This window comes from Callionymus lyra, chromosome 19 (assembly GCF_982586985.1).
Source record: "Callionymus lyra chromosome 19, fCalLyr1.hap1.1, whole genome shotgun sequence".
Classification (NCBI taxonomy): domain Eukaryota; kingdom Metazoa; phylum Chordata; class Actinopteri; order Syngnathiformes; family Callionymidae; genus Callionymus; species Callionymus lyra.
In genome coordinates this window covers 10231491-10253875 of record NC_141836.1, presented here as the reverse complement: position 1 = coordinate 10253875, position 22385 = coordinate 10231491, and the positions used below count along the sequence as shown (strand labels likewise).

Here is a 22385-nt window from a genome sequence, read left to right as displayed (position 1 = left end):
CCTCCTTAGCTCCTCCCCCTTTCTGCTGTTTACCACCATCGCCATGGCGACACACACAGAAGCGCTAGCCTTGGATGAGATAATGAGGAAGATACAAAAATACAAATACACATTGAAAATCCGATGTAAATCGGTGATGATTTTTTTTTTCTTATTTTTCAACAGCAGACTAGCACCACTTTCAGAAGCGCGACTGAGGTATTTGTTTGGAGACACGGTTGAATTGTGAGCCTCAATGAAGCAAAACCAGCAGGCTCATGTGTTCCTCCTCTGACGGGCCTCCTAGACAAAAGACTGAATCAATTAAAAAGTGAATGGGACGGGGGGGTTGCAGACTGGTCAAACAATTAAGCGGCCATTGCATTTTACCGTCATACTATATCATTGTGTTTAAACTGGACACCATTGCCAGGGTAATTTCTTAGCCATACTTATATTTGGGGCTGGAAAAAAACCTTCTCAATTCTCTTTTCCAGATCAATACGTTGGAAATTTTTTGCAATGATTACAGTTTGAAGATTGTTGATTATTAAAGACCAGCAAGTCCTTCATGTTATCAAATATATTCAGTAAATTCATTTTTTTATCACTTGAAAAGAGCCACTATTCGCTGTCTCCACTTTATCTTATCACGAGTTTCGATCAATGTTATCAAGCTCATCCGACCGATTCATGTTGCTATGGCGACCTATAAAGATGCCAGTGTTCAAGATAAGATAAGATAAGGAACAGAGGGATGTCAACAAAACATGTAGAATAGAATTAGTTTGACGGAGGAGAAGAAAAGGGAGATTGAAAAGACAATATAAAAATGAGACTCCTTCGTACTGTTCGGTACAAGCACGTTAAGTTCTGACCCCTCGTGTGATCGAGTCGGATTGAGGAACGTAAACATGCTCAGGTTTCTCCCACAGGAACAAACTAGTAATTAGTAACTTAGCTGTGGTTTGACTAGTGACTGCTTTAACCATAAGTCACCACTAATTAGACAGTAAAATATCTACTTTTGCCTTCTTTGCTAATTTCCTCTATTTGAGATATTGTTGTGTCTTGGGGCGAGATCTCGTTGGAACACACGGAACCCACAACATTCTTATATTATTTAGACGGGAACGACCGGGAATGTGACGAGCCTTTATCAGACAGGAAGACTATTAGTGCGACATCAATTACTTTGTCTGTAATGAAGACACAGATGCTCTTTGTTACCGTGTACAAGGTGCAATTACGGAGGCCAATTGCATATCGGCTTGTCACAGGTGGAATATCAGATATCAGTCCGCTATATTTGTCCTTTGACAATTTGGCCGAGACAAGTTTTTCTTGCTGCACTTGATGATTGGTTATTTATTATGACTAGTTAATTAACTAGAGCTTGTTGAAAATCTACCTTTTATTTGAACTCAGTTCATTGGCCAAGTCTTTTCACACATTTTTGCCAATAGATCTTCTTTAAACTAGTTTTTCTTAGTATGTTAGTAAACAAATATTATATTGCTATTGCTGTGTATTGGCACGAAACTGGCAATATGCTACTATACATGTGTATATATATGGGTATAATAAGTACAGATCCTACTAGTAGAGATTAGAATTCTAATACTGAACTGGGATCTGAATATTGGAATTCTACTCTGTCCTAGGAGGATTCCAGATTCTACTAGTGAATTACAATCTCTACTAGTACAGCTTGGAATCCTACTACTGTATTGGGATCTGAATATTGGAATTCCAATCTGTCCTAGGACAAATGGGAATTCTACCAGGACAATCTCCAATTCTAAAAGGAGAAATTCGGATTGCATCAAAATGTTTTGGAAAATAGACTGAATCATGGAATTAGAATCTGTTTGTTGGATTCCAGATTCTACTGGATTCAAATCTGTACTGTGACACATGTGTATATATATGTATATATTTAGGGTAAGTTTGCCCCTTTATCATTATACATATCCTATTGCCAGTTGAGTGCCAATACATGGCAATAGCATATATTATTTGTGTACTAACATACTAAGAAAAACTAGTTGCGATGTTGTAGGAACAATATAGTATATTTGTAGTATAGCATGACTCCAGATGAGGTCGTAACTGCTTTCTTTTGCTTTGAAATGTTTGTAAGCTGTTGTAATCGACCGTATCCTCTCGTCCTCAGTGATCATGTGATTTCAATGTTAATTTAGCCGTGTAGGACGTAACGACTGATGCCATCTAGAGGCCCGGAAGTTTAATAGCAACTGAAAAATGACTACAAAGGGATTTTTTTGCAATGAAAATTTTACACACATTTTATTGAACTATAAACGATAAACAACAATGAAAGCACATGATTTGCAAGCATAAATTAAGGGGAAAAAAATTATCGTACAACTTTTTTTATTACTTATTTTTATTATTTTAATATGTGCAATCGTTTCCTAATGTAAACTTACTGCTATGATGATGTACATTTCCCCCTGTGGAATTAGAAATATCGTATAAATGATTAAAATAAAAATGAATTGGCATATAGTGAAATCACTCAATATGGGAGTTATAAGTTAGGAAGTTTATCCACTTTCACCATATACATACATATAAGTGATTAAATAAATCGTTAAATACCTTTTGAATCTGTAACTTCCTACAGATGGCTAATGGTAATTGTACCATAGTAAAGCAAATTAAACTTCATATTTAATGGGTCATCTGCAATTCATACAGTAAGAAGATTTCAAACGCACATTCAATGCTAACTATAGTTGCCTTTAAAATCATCTATTGGCTTAAAACGTCAGCATTGAAAGAGAAAATCTGGACGGGGTCACGTCGGCGTCTAGACCACCACCTTATTTTCCACCCACTCACGTCCACCTTGGCCCGTAACGTCTAAGCACGAGCAGGCCGGGGCAAAGCCAATGGAGTGCTAATCCTCTTAGTAGACCGATTGCTCATTTGTCAGTGTCCAAATAAAGAGCCGCCTTATAGGATTTAGAAGCCCCGTTCACTCCATGACCCCCCCCCAGGGAGACTGGAGGATCTGGGATCCAGTCGCCGGAGGAAATGCCGAGAGTGGGATTTGGCTAAGCATCACCGCCGCAGACTGCTCTGGAAATAGCTTCAACTTTGATAAAGACTGAGTCCAGATTGTTGCGTTAATACTCAGTTAAAACAAGACAGACCTGCCCAACATATTCAGCTAATATATAGAATATTTAAGATTCCCATCTGGAAAACTATTGACTTACAAATGTCCTTGTGGAGGCCTGAGCGTTTGTCTGCTCTCTGACCCGGATGATTGGAAACCAACACAAACATTGTACTTACAGGACTTAAATAACTGGACTTAGGTTTTGAAAATGGAGGTTGCACCGAAGGGGGTCGGAGTTGTTTAAAAACAACCATATACACGACATACAACCAATATTTACCTCACGTTTTGTCCGATAATTACAACTTTTCAACAAATAAATCGACCTGTTAACAGGATAATTTCCTTGATTTCACCTGTTCTTGTTTTTTTCGTCCAGTCTCGTCAACTCTCAGACGAAGAATGGTGCCACGCCGCTCTACCTGTCCTGCCAGGAGGGTCACCTCGAGGTCGTCCAGTACCTGGTCAAGGATTGCGGGGCCGATCCAAGCATCAGAGCCAACGATGGGATGACCTCCCTGCACGCTGCTGCCCAGATGGGCCACAACACCGTCATTGTATGGCTGGTCAGTAAAAGTCCAGATTACTAGTTGATACTGTGTAGAGACTTTTTGTATAATTTCAACTTTATACCCTGATTGATAACAGGGGTGTGTATTGGTAATTATCTGGAGATATATGTATCACGATACAGTGCAACGATACGATATATTGCTATATATTTTATGATACTGTAGGAAAAAGCATGACTCAAACAAAAGTCATAACTACTTTCTCCTGTTTTGAAACCAACATATGCCGGTGTATCAGCTTCAAAAGCTGCTGTATCCTCTTGTCCTCAGTCATCGCCGTGATCCCAGATAATTTTGCTGTGAAGGATGTAATGATAGCTAGCATGTAGCGGTGGGAAGTTAAATTGCAATATAAAAATGAACAAAACGCTGTCAATATTAGGATGTTAATTCTGAATTAAAAATATATATTTTATACCACAAAATAACTGTTAAAAATTAAAACATGACTTGGAAGCCAAAAGAAAATTGCTATATTTATACCCCTAATTGATAATGACCTATTAATAAATCAACATCTTGCACATGTGTTTCTACAGTTGCATGTGGACATTCATTTAAATGGTTTTGTCTTGTTTCATCTTGTACTTTCACATCTGCCTTCAGATGAGTTTCGCAGAGATCAGTCTGACGGACCGAGACGGCGACGGCGCTACAGCCATGCACTTCGCCGCCAGCCGTGGTCATGCAAAGGTCCTCAGCTGGTTACTGCTGCACGGCGGCGACATCGTCACCGATAACTGGGGAGGGACTCCCCTTCACGACGCCGCCGAGAATGGGGAACTGGAGGTAGGACTCTATTTAGCGGTTAAAGCCCCACTCTGTAAGATTTAAAACGGTGTTTCTGGCTCCCCCTGATGTAGGAACAGTGCTACTGCAATCTGGTCAAATCTTTTTTTGATAATTCTCTCTGCATGTACCTCCTTTTCTTTACATAATACAGGATAGAGGTTCATCAATTTTCAATAATATCTACACGAAAAAATGTTCAAATATATTCTAAACGGTACTGCTATCTTTTCCAGTGCTGTCAGATTCTAGTAGTCAACGGAGTGGACCTCGGTATCAGAGACCAGGACGGCTTCACAGCGGCAGACCTCGCCGAATACAACGGACACTCGCAGTGTGCGAAGTACCTCCGCACTGTTGAGAACATGGTGAGCAGTTATTTGACCTTCAATAAGTGAGAAGAAAGTTTCATCATATCTCTATTGTTTTTGTGGAAAATGCAGGGAATTCAACCATTATTTACTGTATTAAACTCCAGATTCAGTCTCACCACAGATGTTTTCTTAATGTAGTTTAAAGGATCTAAAAGCTATTTTTTTTCCTTCTTGTCCACGTATAAAGAACATTGCACAGACAGTAATTGACCCATTGGGATCATTCCACCTATAGCTCAAAACATGTGACAACATATGTTCCCATAAAGCTCTCAGGGCATCCAATATCCTTATTAATAATCTCATTAATGACCTTATTGATTAACTAGCTTGCAATAATGCTACAATAAACACCTTCTATCTGACAATTCAAATAAATGTATATTTCTGTATCTATTATTTGTCAAAGTATATTACAATTCTTATATTTTATGCTCTACAAATACTATTAAATAAAAATGTCTGAGATAGTAACGTCTCAAAACGTGACAAAGAACAACATGTTGCTTTGTGGGAAACATGTTTCAAATCCCCCTGAGAAATTAAGAACTGTTGCAGCTGAAGAATCCGTCCCTGAGCTCCTTCTATTAAAGCTCACATTAGTAAACATCACCAGAGATGTTCACCAGTTTGTTTCTCTTTCCTCAGAGCGTGGAGCACCGGGTTTTGTCGAGGGATCCGTCGACGGACCTGGAGTACAAGCAGCAGGACTCGGGGCTCTCGTCCCCGAACACCACCATGCCCCCCGCCACCCAGCCGGCGCACTTCGACCTCAGCTCTCCCTCCAGCTCCCTCTCCAACTACGACTCGGCCAACTCCAGCCAGTCCAGCACCGGCGAGAAGAGGAGCAGCCTGACCACACGAGGTCCAGGGGGTCAGATCAACCCGGCCGCACACACGGGTACTTCTAGACATGTTCCCGTTTGGATCGGCAAGGAATTTGCATTTAAGGAACAGAAACAATATTTGCGATATCGTGACAAAAAACATGCAAATATCACACGGACGGCTCACCCGGAATATTTGAATTGTGGTTGTGAGTCGACACCACCTCTCACCACACCATCGTGCTAACCTCAGAATCAGTTACAATCGCACCTGTTTTATCTTTCATATTTACTCCTTTAAATAGACGTCATAACTACAATTTTCAAGATAGAAACAGACTTTAACTACAGAGAAGAGTCATCCTGGTCAAATACAAGTTTTAGCAATTATCAGAATCGAAAAACTTCTATTGCCAGTTGAACTTGCTGTGGTGACATTACAGAATATAAAAAGGAAACTAGAAAATTTGCATTTCCAGAAGAAAATGCAGTGTGAATGCTGCTTCTGCTGAATCTGTAAACATCCCATAATAATTGAGAATTGCATCTCGTAAAATTAAAAAGTAGTAATTGAATTAGTGGTAAAAGTAGAAGAAGTGGAATTAGTAGTAAAAGTGTAGTAGTGGAATTATTCATAAAAATAGAAGTAGTACTGGAATATGTTGTAAAAGTAGAAGTAGTAGAAAACCAAAAGTAGTAGTGGAATTAGTAGTAAAAGTAGAAGCGGAATTAGTAGTAAAAGTAGAAGCGGAATTGGTAGTAAAAGTAGAAGCGGAGTTAGTAGTAAAAGTAGAAGCCGAATTAGTAGTAAAAGTAGAAGGGGAATTAGTAGTAAAAGTAGAAGGGGAATTAGTAGTAAAAGTAGAAGGGGAATTAGTAGTAAAAGTAGAAGCGGAATTAGTAGTAAAAGTAGAATAAGTGGAATTAGTAATACAAATAGAAGTAGTGGAAAACCAAAAGTAGTAGTGGAATTAGTAGTAAAAGTAGAAGCGGAATTAGTAGTAAAAGTAGAAGCGGAATTAGTAGTAAAAGTAGAAGCGGAATTAGTAGTAAAAGTAGAAGCGGAATTGGTAGTAAAAGTAGAAGCGGAGTTAGTAGTAAAAGTAGAAGCCGAATTAGTAGTAAAAGTAGAAGGGGAATTAGTAGTAAAAGTAGAAGGGGAATTAGTAGTAAAAGTAGAAGGGGAATTAGTAGTAAAAGTAGAAGCGGAATTAGTAGTAAAAGTAGAATAAGTGGAATTAGTAATACAAATAGAAGTAGTGGAAAACCAAAAGTAGTAGTGGAATTAGTAGTAAAAGTAGAAGCGGAATTAGTAGTAAAAGTAGAAGCGGAATTAGTAGTAAAAGTAGAAGCGGAATTAGTAGTAAAAGTAGAAGCGGAATTAGTAGTAAAAGTAGAAGGGGAATTAGTAGTAAAAGTAGAAGCGGAATTAATAGTAAAAGTAGAAGCGGAATTAGTAGTAAAAGTAGAAGTGGAATTAGTAGTAAAAGTAGAAGCGGAATTAGTAGTAGAAGTGGAATTAGTAGTAAAAGTAGAAGTGGAATTGGTAGTAAAAGTAGAAGAAGTGGAATTAGTAATACAAATAGAAGTAGTGGAAAACCAAAAGTAGTAGTGGAATTAGTAGTAAAAGTAGAAGCGGAATTAGTAGTAAAAGTAGAAGGGGAATTAGTAGTAAAAGTAGAAGTGGAATTAGTAGTAAAAGTAGAAGAAGTGGAATTAGTAGTAAAAGTAGAAGAACTGGAATTAGTAATACAAATAGAAGTAGTAGAAAACCAAAAGTAGTGGTGGAATTAGTAGTAAAAGTAGAAGTGTAATTAGTAGTAAAAGTAGAAGAAGTGGAGTGGTAATACAAATAGAAGTAGTACTGGAATAAGTTGTAAAAGTAGAAGTAGTAGAAAACCAAAAGTTGTAGTAGAAAACCAAAAGTTGTAGTGGAATTAGCAGTAAAATTAGAAGAAGTGGAATTAGTAATAGAAGTAGTAGAAAACCAAAAGTAGTAGTGGAATTAGTGGTAAAAGTAGAAGTAGTAGAAAACCAAAAGTAGTACTGGAATTAGTAGTAAATGTGGAAGTAGAAGTGCAATTACAAGTCAAAGTAGAAGAAGTAGAATTGGTAATAAATGTGGAAGTAGAAGTGGAAAAGTAGTAAAAGTAAGAGTAGTAGAAAAGTATGCTTACTAGCGTTCACACAATAATACAAATGAAATAAAAATGGATTGACAAAATAAAACACAATAAAATTGTTAAAATGTTACCATAAAATGGCAAATAAATAGTATTATAATACAAATAACTATAAATAAATCAAATAAATAATAAATCAAAGACAAATTAAACGGTATTCATGATTGGGACAAATATGTCTTTAGGTTCAGTTTGTTTTTCTCATCAAAACTGAAAAGACGTGACAATATACGAGAAAATCAAATTAAACCTTTACAGATACATCCAAAATCAGACTAAATTTAACAACTCGTGCTTATTATAGTGAGCTTTGAAAATGAAAACATCGTAAATGTATCTTTTGCCAAACAACGTCCAAAACAATTTACCAAAGAAGAGATTATAAGGTCATTTTAACAAACTAGGTATGAGGTTGAAAAATAGAAATGTAAATCAATGTTAAATATCCCTTGAGGACAAATGCAATGAAATAATAAAACGAGTAATTTATCTAAGACTGAACTAAATTTAGAAAAAAAAGATAAAATGACAAAAACAGGAAAAGGAAGAATCCCTTAATAAGCATTTGATTGTGTATTATTATCATAAATTATATAATAATAGTATTATTTATTAATTAAACAGTGCTTTATATTCAACAGTTTGTGAAGCTTCAACACCATCAGTTTGCCTGGTGCTGCACCCTGGTGGTACAAATGCATATGTTCCTTTTAAAGTTTGTGAGGAATAAAAATAACTTCCTTATTAAAAAATTATCGCAAAATAACAAAACTATTTTTCCTCCAGGTGCGTCGGAGACGGCCATCTCCGGCATGCAGGCGTACATGGACATGCTCAACCCGGATATCGACTCGGACTCGTCCCGGAAGAAGGACGTCGCCCCCGACGCCAAGCTGCCTCCTCCTCCCGCCTTCCCACCCCCGCCTCCACCCCGGGCGCCCCCTACGCCTCCCCCGCCCCCCAGCTACCCGGCGCCCAAACCCCCCCAGGAGCCCACGTCGGCCGAGTTCCTGAAGGTGAAGAGCAACCTGCGACACGTGGAGAGCAGCAGCTCCAAGAAGGAGGTGAGAAGAGTGTGTTATCATCTCAGGAAACAAAAGTATTAAAGCCGAGTGGGGGATAAAGTGGTCACGAGGGGGCCCCCCAGAACCCACTCTTGGGCCCCCCCGTCGGTTGCGTAACGACGACAAAGATGTGGTTGTTTGAGCCGCGCTAACGAGACCACGACAGAGATGCTCATTACTGGAGCGTTGTTGACACGCCAGGCTTGACACGAGGGCGTCCAACACTCTGGCCTCACATCACTCGTGTGAGAGGTTGAACTCGATGGTCTCTTCACAAAGTAGTAAAGTGACTATTATTATCTCTATCGACTTATCGTCCGCTATGACTGTCATCGATATTAAAGACAGTGAATGTCTTTTGACCCCTTTTCACTTCATTTAAATCATGCTTTTAAAAAAACACAAAAAACAAATCTGCTACAGCGCTGAGTTCACTGAGAGGGGGTGAGACTGAGAGAAAGTTGTGTTGGAAAGTTCGGAGTGAGTTTTTTTCCAAAATACAAATTGAAAAGAAAATACATTTAGCTTCCCGACTAGTAGAATTAAGCCTTGTGTTATCTCGGGGTCAATTTGATCCAAAACCCCAAAAACAAATGCGTTTGTGGTATCCCTTGTGTTGTCTCCGGATCAGGGTGAACGACCTCCATCACTGCATATAAAGGTGTAAATAAACCCACTTTCACTACATTTAAGTCATGCTTAAAAAAAAGCCATCATTTCTTGAGGTAGCTCCCTGTCTACTAGCTCCCTTGTGTTATCTCGGGGTCAAAGTTACACAAGGCCTGGAAACAAATGTGTTTGTGGTATCCCTTGTGTCGTCTCTGGATCAAGGTGATCTTGAACTTCAAGGTGAACTTCAATAAATCCATACACGGTGGCGTAGGTCGTTGACCTTGACCCAGAGACGACACAAGGGGTTACACAAACACTTTTTTTTTCCGGGCCTTCGGGTCACCTTGACCCTGAGATAACGCAAGCGTTAAATAATGTTGCGGTGCAATAAATACTCACAAAAAAAGTTAGAAAACAATAGTTATATTTAGAAACAAGTCAAAAATGCAAAATAAAAATGTTAGTTACTATTTGATATTTGACATTATAAGGGCCAAATGAATCCAGTCTAAGAGCCGCATGTGGCCCCTGGGCCCATCTCTGGCTTATCTGGAGTTGAGTGGCGGGGAGCAGAATCCTCTTCTCCGAACCCAAGTGATCATTTTCCACTTAAAAGAACATTTAAAATGTTACATACTTATATTTGGAGCTAAGTAATGACTGTTTCAGTGTAGAAGACGTCATCAAAAAAATGTATTTACTGTATAATAATTACTAATAATAGCGAAAAAAGTGTAATGATGAAACATGAGAACAGTGGAAGCATTTATAGATCAACATAAAGAGATCATAGGACGCTCACGCGTGGATGAAACGCACCGAGGAGAGTTTTTAATCGTCTGTGTCGCTGCCCTAAGCTTGCAGACCAGCTCACAGCGGGCCCTCATTAACAATTTAGTTTAAGCTTCTTCTTGGAACTCGGAGCACGCACTCGCTCTATAAACATTGTAAATAAAGCTGCCCATCCCGGTCGCCGTGGCAACAGGGAACATAAACCTTTTGCGCAAAATAAAAGAGGCAGAGCCCGGGACGTCCCGAGTTTTGTATATTGTGTTGAGTCACCTCATTTGTGTGTATTTGCCTCAATGTTTTGTCTGCAGCAGCCAAACAAATGCCTGCTTTGCCTTTTACGCTTTTAGACGTTTTAGTTCCGAGTTAAAACATTTAAAAGAAGTTGTGAGAAGATTTAAGAAATCATTTTATAGTTTTGGAATTAAAGTTTTCTTCGAAAGCGTCTTCTTCCTGCATGTGTTGGGCAGGGTCCGAGGGGGGGGCGGCGGGGGGGGGGGGGAGTGGTTCCGGCGGCGATGACATCACTGCAGATGTCGGAGCGATGGGTAATTGATGAGGCCGCTGGGTAAACCGAGAGGGCAGGTAGAGTGACAGGTGTAGCACAGAGAGCAGGAGGAGAGGAGAGGCTGTAGATCTGGTGACAGCATCTCTCGCTCGCCGGTGCCTTGTCCTCCGTCCAGACCTCGGCTCCCGGAGAGGACTTTTTTTTTTTTTTTTTAATCTAGAAGGTAAGATGTTAAAAGAAGAGCGACGTCGTCATGTAGAGGACGATTTAAACGCTTAATATTGTGTATTTGTTTAAGTGAAGTTTGTCAGTGTAACGTGGTGAACTTGGACTTTAAATAGTTGGTTCTTAAAGTACAATTTTATGTCAATATTTGGTGTAAGATCAGAGAAAAGGGCTTGAAAGTTGATGAGGAAATGTTGATGTAAGTTATTAAGGTATTAAGAGTTATTTTACTCTTATTTTTGACTTAAATGTTGCTGTTCTAAGATGTTTCAATATATATAATATATATATATATATATATATTATATATAATCCTTTTGTGCTGGATGGTAACATTGGAAGCGAAGGGATCACGATCGTGGTTACATGTGTCTTCTACTCTGTGGGAGGTTGACAATCAAACCATCTGTAGCGCCTCACGTTACACTCCCATCCCATCATGACTGCTCGGTACACAATGCTTAACAAGCCCATGAGAACACAAGACCGCTAAAAAAAAAGGAAAGAGGTCAGGGGTCAGATGGAACGCCACTTCCCTTTTTTTTCTAGTTAATAATGGACTTTTCCTGTCGCTTTTCGTCGCTTGTTTATGTTTTATGAGTTTATTTTCCACGGCGTTTTTGAGGAAGCGACTGCTTGAGGCCGGAGAAGCTTGTTTTCTGTTTCCCACGTCTCTTAAGTCGTGACCATTATTGTTAGATTGTTGGATAGACTTTATTAATCCCTCTGGAGGTCTGCTTCGGAAGAAGAACAAAGTTTAAATAAAAGTGCACAAAGTGCAAGGGATGACAAAGTGCAAATATAAAGAACAGATCAAATTGTTTATTTGAGTAAAACTAAAGATAAAGAACAAAAAGTGATTAAGATGAATTGACCTGTTGTCTCTGGGTCAAGGTGACCTGAAGGCCTGAAAACAAATGTGTTTGTGGTATCCCTTATGTTGGCTCTGGGTCAAGGTGACCAAAAGGCCTGAAAACAAATGTGTTTGTGGTATCCCTCTTGTAGTCTCTGGGTCAGGATGACCCGAGGGCTGGAAACAATTATTTGTGTAATCCTTTCTGTTGCCTCTGCGTCATGATGACCCGAAGGCCCGAAAATAATGCGTTTGTGGTATCCCTTCTGTTGTCTCTGGGTCAAGGTGACCCGCAAGCTGAAAACAAATGTGTTTTTGGTATCTCTTCTGTTGTCTTTGGGTTAAAGTGAGCCAAAGGCCTGAAAACAAATGTTTGTGGTATCCCTTCTGTTGTCTCTGGGTCAAGTTGACCCAAAGGCCTGAAAACAAATGTGTTTTTTGTATCTCTTCTGTTGTCTATGGGTCAGGGTGTACGACCTCCACCACTGTACACACAACACATTTGTTTTTTGGGCCACCGGGTCACCTTGACCAAGATAAGACAAAGGATCAAAGGGGATCACTTCAGTGTGACCTTCACTTTCTCCTTTGACAAACTAGTGACCTGTTAGGATCCAGCTTTACCCGACACAAACCAGAATTACTTATAAATATTTCCTCCAAACTAACTGAATCTTAATGATGCCTTAAAACAGGATAATTAGGACATATTGATGGTTGACCCTTGACAACAATAATCTCTCGCATCCTAATTCTTAATTTGTGGCCCTTATTTTTTTTAGGTGTCACATAGAAACACAACTGTTTAGAGCAAACTCAATAAAGCCTTGTTCTGTTATTAAAATTAAGCAGCTTTAGTCACTAAAACGTCCTAATCCGCCAGGAAAAGCAGTCGCACACATTCCGACCCGACTTAATACTGGGAGATATTAAAAACTCTTGTTTGTACCCTGAATAATCAACCACATGAAACATGTTTTTTAATTAATATATTTGTTAAAAACGTTATTTTTATATTTATTTATCGGTTATAATTGTTTAAAATAAGGGCATCAACTGTCGACATCAGCCTCAGCATCACTTCTGTGAGTTTTTGTCCTGATTCTTTGCCTCCCTCCGTCTCAGAAGCTGTTGCCCGGCGACCAGCACGAGAAGCTGCGGCGCGTGGATTCCAACAGGAAGTCCCGGAGCTTCAGCAAGCAGCCCAGCACTGGGGACTACTACAAGAACCTGGGCAGCGACACGGCCGAGCCCCGAGGGAGCAAAGTCATGGCGCCCAACGAGGAGGCAAGGCATCCTTGTGCTTGAGATTTCAAACGAGAGATTGAAAATAGTCGTGCCAAACTTCTTGAAATGTTTCCCCAATTATTACTGCAGATACGTTCAAGTACCACCAACTAGATCCCATGATGCAACTGCGTGACCATTTGAAATCTAGCTTTAAATGTTGGCTTGTGCCCTTTAATTCTCGTTAAACCCCATTTGTTTCCTCTTTTTATCACAAATTTTCTTCTATTTATCCATTAATAAGTGTCTGGTTTACTGATAATAAGCGAAAATATTACGGGTTATACAGGTTTTATCAGGACATTTCTTCAGTTTATTTGATTTCAATTAAAAAATAATGATCAATGTTGCGTTAACATAAAGTAGAATAAGTGAAGCCATTATTCAATTTAGAAGTTTAAGGTTAAGCGTATTTAATGATGACAAAAGTCCTTTTTTGCTTTTTTACTTTTCAGATTGTTCGCTGAAGTTAATATTTAAAAATGGTTCTAATTATTAATATAATCGACCTAAAGTAGAACATTTTGTTGCAGAAAAGAAACATTTTGTCGCAGAAAAAAAATGTTCAGACCAAATTATTCCACTTTAATTTAAAAAAGAAAATGCTGCAGATTAAACATTGTATTGTAAAACAAAAATATATTGTTGTCAACAAAAATATAATAAAAAATAATTGCATAAAAAAGAAAGAAAATGCAATTCATATTACTAATTTAATTACTAAATTTTGTATTTAATTGCATTTAAATCAACCAATTAAAAAACAAAATCTGCTATAAAATGTATAATTGAAATGTTATGTTTCAAACAAAAATATGTTTTTGCAGACAAAAGAAATGCCTAAATTGGACTTTGTTAAAGCTGATGCACTTTCAAGACGAGATTTTCTAAAAACCCTTTATATCTTAAACCTTTTTATCATTAACCCGTTATTTGGAAACGCCTCTGATACTGAGTTTGGAATAGTTTATTAACAGAATAAATTTCAGTTACTTAAAAGTTCCACAATATGCCTTAAATTTCCTTGTCCTTACCTTTTCTCCTGAAGACAACCAGATGATAAAGAACTAAAATAGTCTGTAATAAATGTGTTTCACTGACGTTTAAAATACACATCGTTGGTACCATCCTGTCTGCACGGATGTTAAAAACATATATATTATTGTTTTGTGATGTAGTTTGCTTTGGTTAAGATTGATTTCCATATTGATTATTGTGAAATAGTTTTTATTGTTTGTTCACTATGAATCGTAAAGAAAAACAACTGTTTTTTCAAATCAATATCTAATGAATCACATTCTCTGTAGTAACCTGATGATTAATTTATAGTTATTAAGTCATGAATAATCATCTGTGATTTAAAAATTGGTCACATATTAGTTGTTGTGTGTACTGTTAACTCTGTAAGTCAAAATAAATGCTAAGAAAAATATATTAGGCTTTTTGGTTTTATTAAGTTTTACGAGTATTCAATTAGTTCGCTCACGACGATGCCGTAACTGATGTCGCGCCGGCATCAGGTTACCGCGGCGATGTCAGTATTTGCCTATTTCGATCAGCTAACCCGAGTTACGTAATGTCACGGCTTTTGTTCGCCACCTGATGCAAACCCCTCATTTCCATCCCGCCCTCACCCTCTTGTGTAAACGCCCGGCGGGCAATCGGACAAAGAATGGGACTTTTTTTCCTAGTGTGTCTGTGCAAACAAAACCCTTAGATCACTGCTAATCTGGACTATTATGGATTTTAATCCACTAAAACTGAACGACACGGGCCGAACAAAGGGTTTAATTACCAAACAGGAAGTATGAGTCTCATTGAGACGTTGTCTTTTTATTCCTTGAGGCTTATTTTCTCCGTTTGTCCTTCGTCAAAAACGTCAAATTCCTTTCTTTCTACGTCCGTTTTACTCTCATTGAAAGTCATCATTACTTGGATTTATAGCCAACCATCCTGTGGGCCACACTAAATGAATTATTAGACCGGATTTAGCCCACAGGCCTTGAGTTTTTACGCGTTCACAACATTTCTTTCATTTCCATACAACATTATTTTTCCTTTAAATTCTTGTTTTTGTGTGGCGTTCTTTCCAGGGTGTCCCTAGCCGCCCTGCGGCCCCATTAGGGACTAAATTATAGAAAATGGATAAATTGATTATTTATTTTGTTATTTTATAACAATTTTAGACAATTTATTATCTTTCTTTTGAATGTATTTTATTCAAAAATCGTATATTTTAAAACCTAATTATTTATCGTCACGGTAACAAGTAAATTCTACATATAATTATTTAAACTCTAAAATCTGTATCGTTAAGTATGATTTAAAAAGTGATATTTTATTGGTCTCGGTCGGGGGCCACATGCCGACACAGCCTCCCACGGAAATAAAGAGTCCATTAGACTTCCCACCGTCTCCCCGGGGGAGGTATTCTTCTAATCTCCTGGGTATGTGGATCGGGGGGGCGGTGGGGGGGGGGGGTCTCTTTGACCGATACATGGTATAATCCTCATTGAGCCAATTAAGTCCTCAGTGGGGCCCTTTCTGCTCTCGCCGAGGCCCCCGACCAGATGGAGCGCTAATCGGTGGTGGCACGTGCCGGACTCATCTGGACCCCCGCCCCCTTTTTTTTTCTTACCCCCTTAACTCCCTGGGGGGTTTTCGGCGAAGAGGGGGCCGCGATGACATGCACGCGTCTGAGGAATAAAAGGAGGGGCGGGTCAGATGTCACGGCTCATTAACGGCACGCTTTCAGAACGAGCCATGTTTTAGGGCGGGGGTGTGGGGGGGTGTTAAGGTACTATCACTTGCACTAGCAGATGGCTCCCTTTTTCAGCCCACCACCTCCCTCTGGAGATTACCACTTATTAGCTGTTAGCCACGGACCATTATGTGTTTATGAATCGACTTGAGAGGAAGCAGAGGGTGTGTGTGTGTGTGTGTGTGTGTGTGACACGCTTGATGCATCTGTCGCGGTCGACAGGTTTCAATGGGTCTCGGGTCAGGATGTGCCGGTAATTGATTATTTAACAACGTTCTTTTCATGGGAGATATTAACAAATACTGCACTGTTGAGGAAGCTGCAGCACCGTAAACATCTTATTTTCTTTTTTTAATTTAATTTAGGAACTCATTCACACACAGAATCTTTTAACCATTTTCGCCGCATGATGGAAAATGTGTATATTTACCTCTCAAACTATCTTAAATATCTGTGTGTTCCTTAAAAGGATCTTCTGCAACTTCTACTTACTTTTATTTCGACTAAGGGTTGGGATTATTTTCAGAGTAATCCGTCCGTTTTTGGAGTTAAATGCAAAACTTGTTTGGTTATTTTAATGTAGCGACTTTAGCTCAGTTGTCTTCATATTTGTCCCAAAAAAAACCTACTTTAAAACATCTAAATACCTCCATACTGCTCGTCTACAACATCCATTTTTTGTGTCACCTCTAAATCGACATTTTTATTAATTTTATTTTTAACTAGTCTGGGCAAACATCGCAAGAACTTCCGGTTTAGACGACAGACAATTATTACAACACACAGTGCCTGTGTAGCATGTTAGCCTTTAGCTTCCTCTACAAACAAGCTTAAAATACAGACTTTTTAAGAAGTTTTTTCGGACTTATTCCTATTGTCTTGGCTTAAATACAAGATGGACGTTACAGACGAGCAGTACGGAGGTATTTGGATGTTTTTAAGTTTATCTTTTTGGACGAAGAAAACTGGTTCGAGAACTTCATACGAACATTAATTTCTGCCTTTAACTCTAAAAAGCAACAGATTACTCTAAAAATAATCCCAACCCTTAGTCGACATGAGGGTGAGTAGAAACACTGTCATATTAATAAGACACAATATCAACTTAAATTTGAATCTACTTTCATTCGAGCTACACATCAAATGACTTTGGGTTTAATCCTGCCGTCCTTCCAGGGCTCCGCCATGTTGGAGGAACCGGCCGACAGTCCGGCGACCGCTCCGGAAAACGGCACCGCCACGGAAGACGCCGTCCAGCCGCCGCCGGCGCCGCCTCCTCCTCCTCCGCCGCCGCCTCCTCCTCCGCCGCTGCCGCCTCCTTCCAATAACCCGATGCCAACGCCTCCTCCGCCTCCGCCGCTACCCCCGGACACGACCGCCAACCACTCGGGCGCCGGCGCCTCCAACCACCAGCGCCGCCCGTCCTCCTCGTCAGGAAGTGAGTGTGAGTTATCGTTCTTCACAAACTGGCTTTAAAAACTTTATGGGGAATTTAAGAAATGAAGCTTTAACTTAATGACAAATAAAGAAAAGTAAACAGTCCAGCGATCGCACCCGACATAAGCTATTATAAATGAATGAGCGGCGGCTACATTACCCACGGAACTGGTTTAGTGTTCATCCATTTCCTTAAGTGCCCTGCTACCCTAGATACTGTCGCCCCACGGAGGGAAGGTCTTTCTGTGTTCTTGTCAAATGATTTTTCTGTCCACGTGGTTTTGCTGAAGCTCGTGCAGAGTCAGCACAATTTGTGCGTTTGCTTTTTTACATTTAAAGTTTTAAAAGTTGCTACAGTTTAATGAGCGGACACGCAGATATAAAACGGGTTATTTACTGGTTTAATCAAAACTGGTTTCAATTTATTGGCAGTTAAGCTAAATATCTAAATACACTTTTGAACAAATATGATCTTGTCTAAGTACTGTAAATATTAATGCAGTACAAATATGTTTTCTGAGGAGAAACGCGGATGTGGAATCAATTTAATCGAATACTCTTAGGGTGTGACCCAAATCGCGCACTTGTGCACTTGATATTTAGAGTTCACAAGTGCGAAAATGTAGTGCATAATGAGCACTCAAATAGCCAGAAAATTGAGTGTGGATCGATGGACACTTTCCACCCTTAACGGCTCCATCTTAGTGACGTAGATGACGCTAAACTAAAACTACGTCACTGACGCCGCGTTTTCGGAGCAGATACCGCCGTAAATGTCTCGAGAAAACAACTTATTTTACCACAAAACAACACAACAAAAATAATAACAAAATGAAAGACAACTTAATAACTTGTTTCGATTGTAGAAAAGTGCTGTCAAGTGTCGGTGATAGTGTTTCAACTTCCGGTTGCAATCCATGTTAAAAAGTAGTAGAAGAAGAAGAAGCTGTCGAGTCATTTCCTGTAAGTGTGTAGCAGCAGAGTTTGATTTGAGACAGTACTACCTGTCGAAAAATTTGCACACTGGGCAAGTACGTGCACCGTCTTAAAGTGTACTGTAAACCAGTGCACTTGGAGAAGTACATGATTTGGCACACAGCTTTTTTTTTATTAAAGTGGAGATAATGTTTTGCACTGAATCTTCAATGAATCTACAGCCACCTAAATCCAAACTTAAATACTAACTGTCCCTAAATAATGCTGATAACTTCGGGGTCTCTTCGACATTTGACCATCCTACGACTTTTCCTCCTTTTTCCTCTGTTTCTCCTTCCATCTTTTCTCACTGCTGCCCTGTCAAGGCACGGAACTTTCTCTAAGTGAGCGTGCAGCACTAAGACAGATGAAGAGTAAGTACAAACCTTCGTGTCTAGAGTCACTCACATGTACAGCAGGTGGCGTTAAACTTCATTAAAAATATATATATTTACTCAACAATCTGTCACAGGAAGTCTGATTGTCATATCCATCTATATGATGTCTGTGTGATTCTTCCTTCACCAAACATTTGCATCAAATTTATATTACTATAACGTAAGTAAGTTATTTATAAAGATCTTTCTAGACCAGGGTCACAAAGCGCTTGAACAATCAAAATAAATACACAGTTAAAAATACCTACAAATTTAAAAACTCTTAATGGTCAAGACAACATAGAGACAAAAACAGGAGTCTCAGAAATGCAGGAAAAAGCACAAATAAAAATGTCTTTAGATGTTTCTTAAAGGAGTCCGTAGATTATCAAACACAGAGGGAGAGAGGAAGATCGTTTCAAAGCTTAGGAGCAATTTAGGAGGATTTCTCTTCTCTGGTCCTGAAGTGTGTTCAGGAACCAGCAGTAGATTCTGATCCACAGACCTCAGAGCCCGAGCTGGGGTGTAAGGCTGGATCAGATCACTGATGTAAGGAGGAGTCTGACCATGAATAGATCTGAAAGTAAGAACCAGAATTTTAAAGTTGATCCTGAAAGAAACTGGCAGCCAGTGAAGAGTTTTAAGGATCGTAGAAATGTGAGTTCTTCTACTAGAGCGACTCAGAATTCTCGCTGCAGAGTTTTGCATTAAAAGCAGCTCCTTCTTGTTTAGACACGAAAATAATCAATAGTCAGGTTGATAAAGAATCTCATGAATATTCCCCCAATACTCAAGACAATAAGACGCTTGTAAAACATTAAACTCTTCCTTCGAGCACTTCCTCGTCTTTCATCTCTCGCTGGTGTTTGTCGAGGCCGAACAATCGAAGCGTCAAGAGGCCAACGTGTGCGTCTATTAGTGGATGGATTTACTGCTCTTGTAATCAGAGAGACAATGGCGACAGAGCAGGTGGCTGATGGGAAGTGTCATGATGGCAGGGTGGACGCTCGTGGAAGAGGAGAGAGAGAAAGAGGGAGAGGAAGTGCTGCTTCAAAAACCTTCTTTCGTTCATCCATCCATCCGTGTTCTTATGAAGTTTGGCAACAACAACAAAAAAAAAGTTGTGCGATATTTATCTAGTGGAACACTAATGACACTTGTGTGTGAAGTGTTGGTTGGTAAGCTGTGGGTCTAGTAGGGAGGACTAACAAGGATTGAAGGGTGACTGAGTGTGTGTGTGTGAGTGTGTGTGGAAGAGAGTGTGTGTTTGTGTCTGCCTCACTGCATGTGCGTTAATTCCCTGCCAGCTTGCCAATGGCTCGCTGTCACTCTCAGTTACCGGTGATTCCTTTAGATTTCCCCCAACTGTGATGATGGCTCTTTATTAGAAACTCTCTCCTCCCCGAGTGAGGGAGAGGGTGAGGGAGGGAGAGAGAGAGAGAGAGAGAGAGAGAGGGAGAGAGAGAGAGAGAGAGGAGGGGCCGTTGCCTAGTCTGGCTTTTGTGTCCTGGTAGACCTTTGTGGTCGACTCGACAGGGAACATTTTTACAACAGGACTATATTTCCACCTAAATAGAAAATGAGGACTTGAGGATTATTGTCGTCAGAAGATCGAAAAACACAGGTGAGGAAGCTCTTTTTCAAAATAAAAGTCTCGGTGTTTGAATTTATTATCGTTAATATGGCAAAAGTAAATGAGTCGGTAGATCAGGAAAGGTTTTTACAATTAAAACTGCTTTAATAATAAAAAAAATAGTATTTTTTTTATAATTGTAACACGGCTTGAATCAATAAACCATTTGTATCTGCTCAAGAAAGGGGAAGTTCAACGATTTGCAATGTCATGATCAGAACGAGCGATTATTAGGAGGCTTGCATTGTTGCCCCGTAATCAGATTAGAGTCCGAGGAAGCTGAGTAAATACTTCGAACCGCAGACCCGGCTCTCCTTCGACGTTGAAAAGTTCACCGGCTTAGCCCTCTGGACCCGGTCAGCTGATCCCTTTTGATCTGCTGGTTGCGTGACGTTTTTTCTTTTTTTCTTCGGGGTCACCGCACTGACATCAGCTTCATAACTGACCCCCCCAATGATGACACTGGGTTTCCACCGCCTGCGGGTCATTAAAGTGTCATTAAAGTGTCATTAAAGTGTCATTACCCAAAAAGGTTTCCTAGAGAGTTTTGTGAAACGGAATTCTAGATCCATTGATTGACAATTCTTATCTAACAAAACCTTTAAATGTGCCACTGATCAAGATAAGGAACAGAGATAAAGAATGTCAGCTGAGGTTAAGGAAAAAAAAGAGGAAATCCTTCAAGATTGACAATATTTCAATGACTTCCTGTCATAGACTGTTCGCCAAATAAACCCAATTTTCGTGAGTTTTGACGTCCCTGCTGTACGATCTGAGTTCACTTCACGAGACCTCGTTTCAACTCAATGCTTTGCAGAAGAACCAGATTTGTAGCCAAAGTGGAGCTTCTTCGTAGAGCTATGAACAGTAGTTGGGGGACATCGATGGGTTTTTCCTCATTTTAGAGGTTCTGTAGACGGATCATACTGGGAGGAAACTGGAGCAAGAATCTGATGGGTTTATTTTAAGGGTAATAACATTATTAAAAAACGTTTAATGGTTGGATGTTTTAACAAATTTGTTGTCCATATGCCAATTTCAACCATATCTAAATTGTATAGCATTTTTAACGTTACAAAACAAGACTCTTTGTCAACCCTTATTAAACTATTGTGAACCGTAATCAAACAATTTACAATTGTATTTTAACTAAGTTTTAACTGTTTTAATTCTTTAATGAAGAATTTTCCACTGTCTTCAAACGGTGTTCAACTTTATTTAAACAATTTTCAACTGTATCTACAACTGTATTAAAATACTTGTATATTTTGTACTTTAATCAAACCATTTCAACTGTTTCTTTACTTTTTAACTCTATTGAAGAATGTTTAACTGTATCTAAAAAAATGTAACTGTATCTAAACATTTATTAACTGTATTAAACATTTATCTACCCTAGTCAAACTATTAACTGTACAAATACATTTTGAACTGTAATTAAACAATTTCCAATTGTATTTTAACTTATTTTTAACTGTAATGAAGAATTTTCAACTGTATTCAAACAGTGTTCAACTTTATTTAAACAATTTTCAACTCTAAACTTTTTTTTAACTGTATTAAACCATTTGTCTACCCTAATCAAACTATTTTGTACTTTAATCAAACCATTTAAACTGTATTTTTACTATTGTTTACTGTATTCAAAAACGGTGATCTGTATATATGTGTATATATATATAAACATTTATTAAACATTTATCTCCCCTAGTCAAACTATTTTGAGCTGTAATAAAAACACTTTTGAACTGTATTTTTTATTTTTTATTTTATTCTACTGAATAATTTTGAACTTAATCATGCAATTTGTATTCAAACTATTTACAACCATTACCAAAAATCGAATAAAAATATATTTTTTAAAAGAAGCAAAATGTCAAACATGAATTAAAAAATGTTTAATCATTTTGTCACAATTATTTCTGTAAAACGTTTAGTTATTTTAGTCTCAACTCTAGCTCAAGGTTTGTGGTATTTTCATCAGTTTAA

At 38.8% G+C, this 22385-nt stretch overlaps 1 protein-coding gene across 1 annotated transcript in view; it reads left to right on the top strand.

Annotated features, from left to right (window-relative positions):
• espn (espin) overlaps positions 1-22385 on the top strand; it is a 36884-nt gene that overhangs the window by 4313 nt on the left and 10186 nt on the right. The window contains exons 3-10 of the mRNA XM_087782330.1: positions 3510-3696; positions 4309-4491; positions 4728-4859; positions 5514-5766; positions 8662-8948; positions 13055-13213; positions 17151-17412; positions 18713-18760. Of these exons, the coding sequence (XP_087638456.1) occupies positions 3510-3696; positions 4309-4491; positions 4728-4859; positions 5514-5766; positions 8662-8948; positions 13055-13213; positions 17151-17412; positions 18713-18760 (1511 nt within the window). The remainder of the gene's footprint in view (positions 1-3509; positions 3697-4308; positions 4492-4727; positions 4860-5513; positions 5767-8661; positions 8949-13054; positions 13214-17150; positions 17413-18712; positions 18761-22385) is intronic.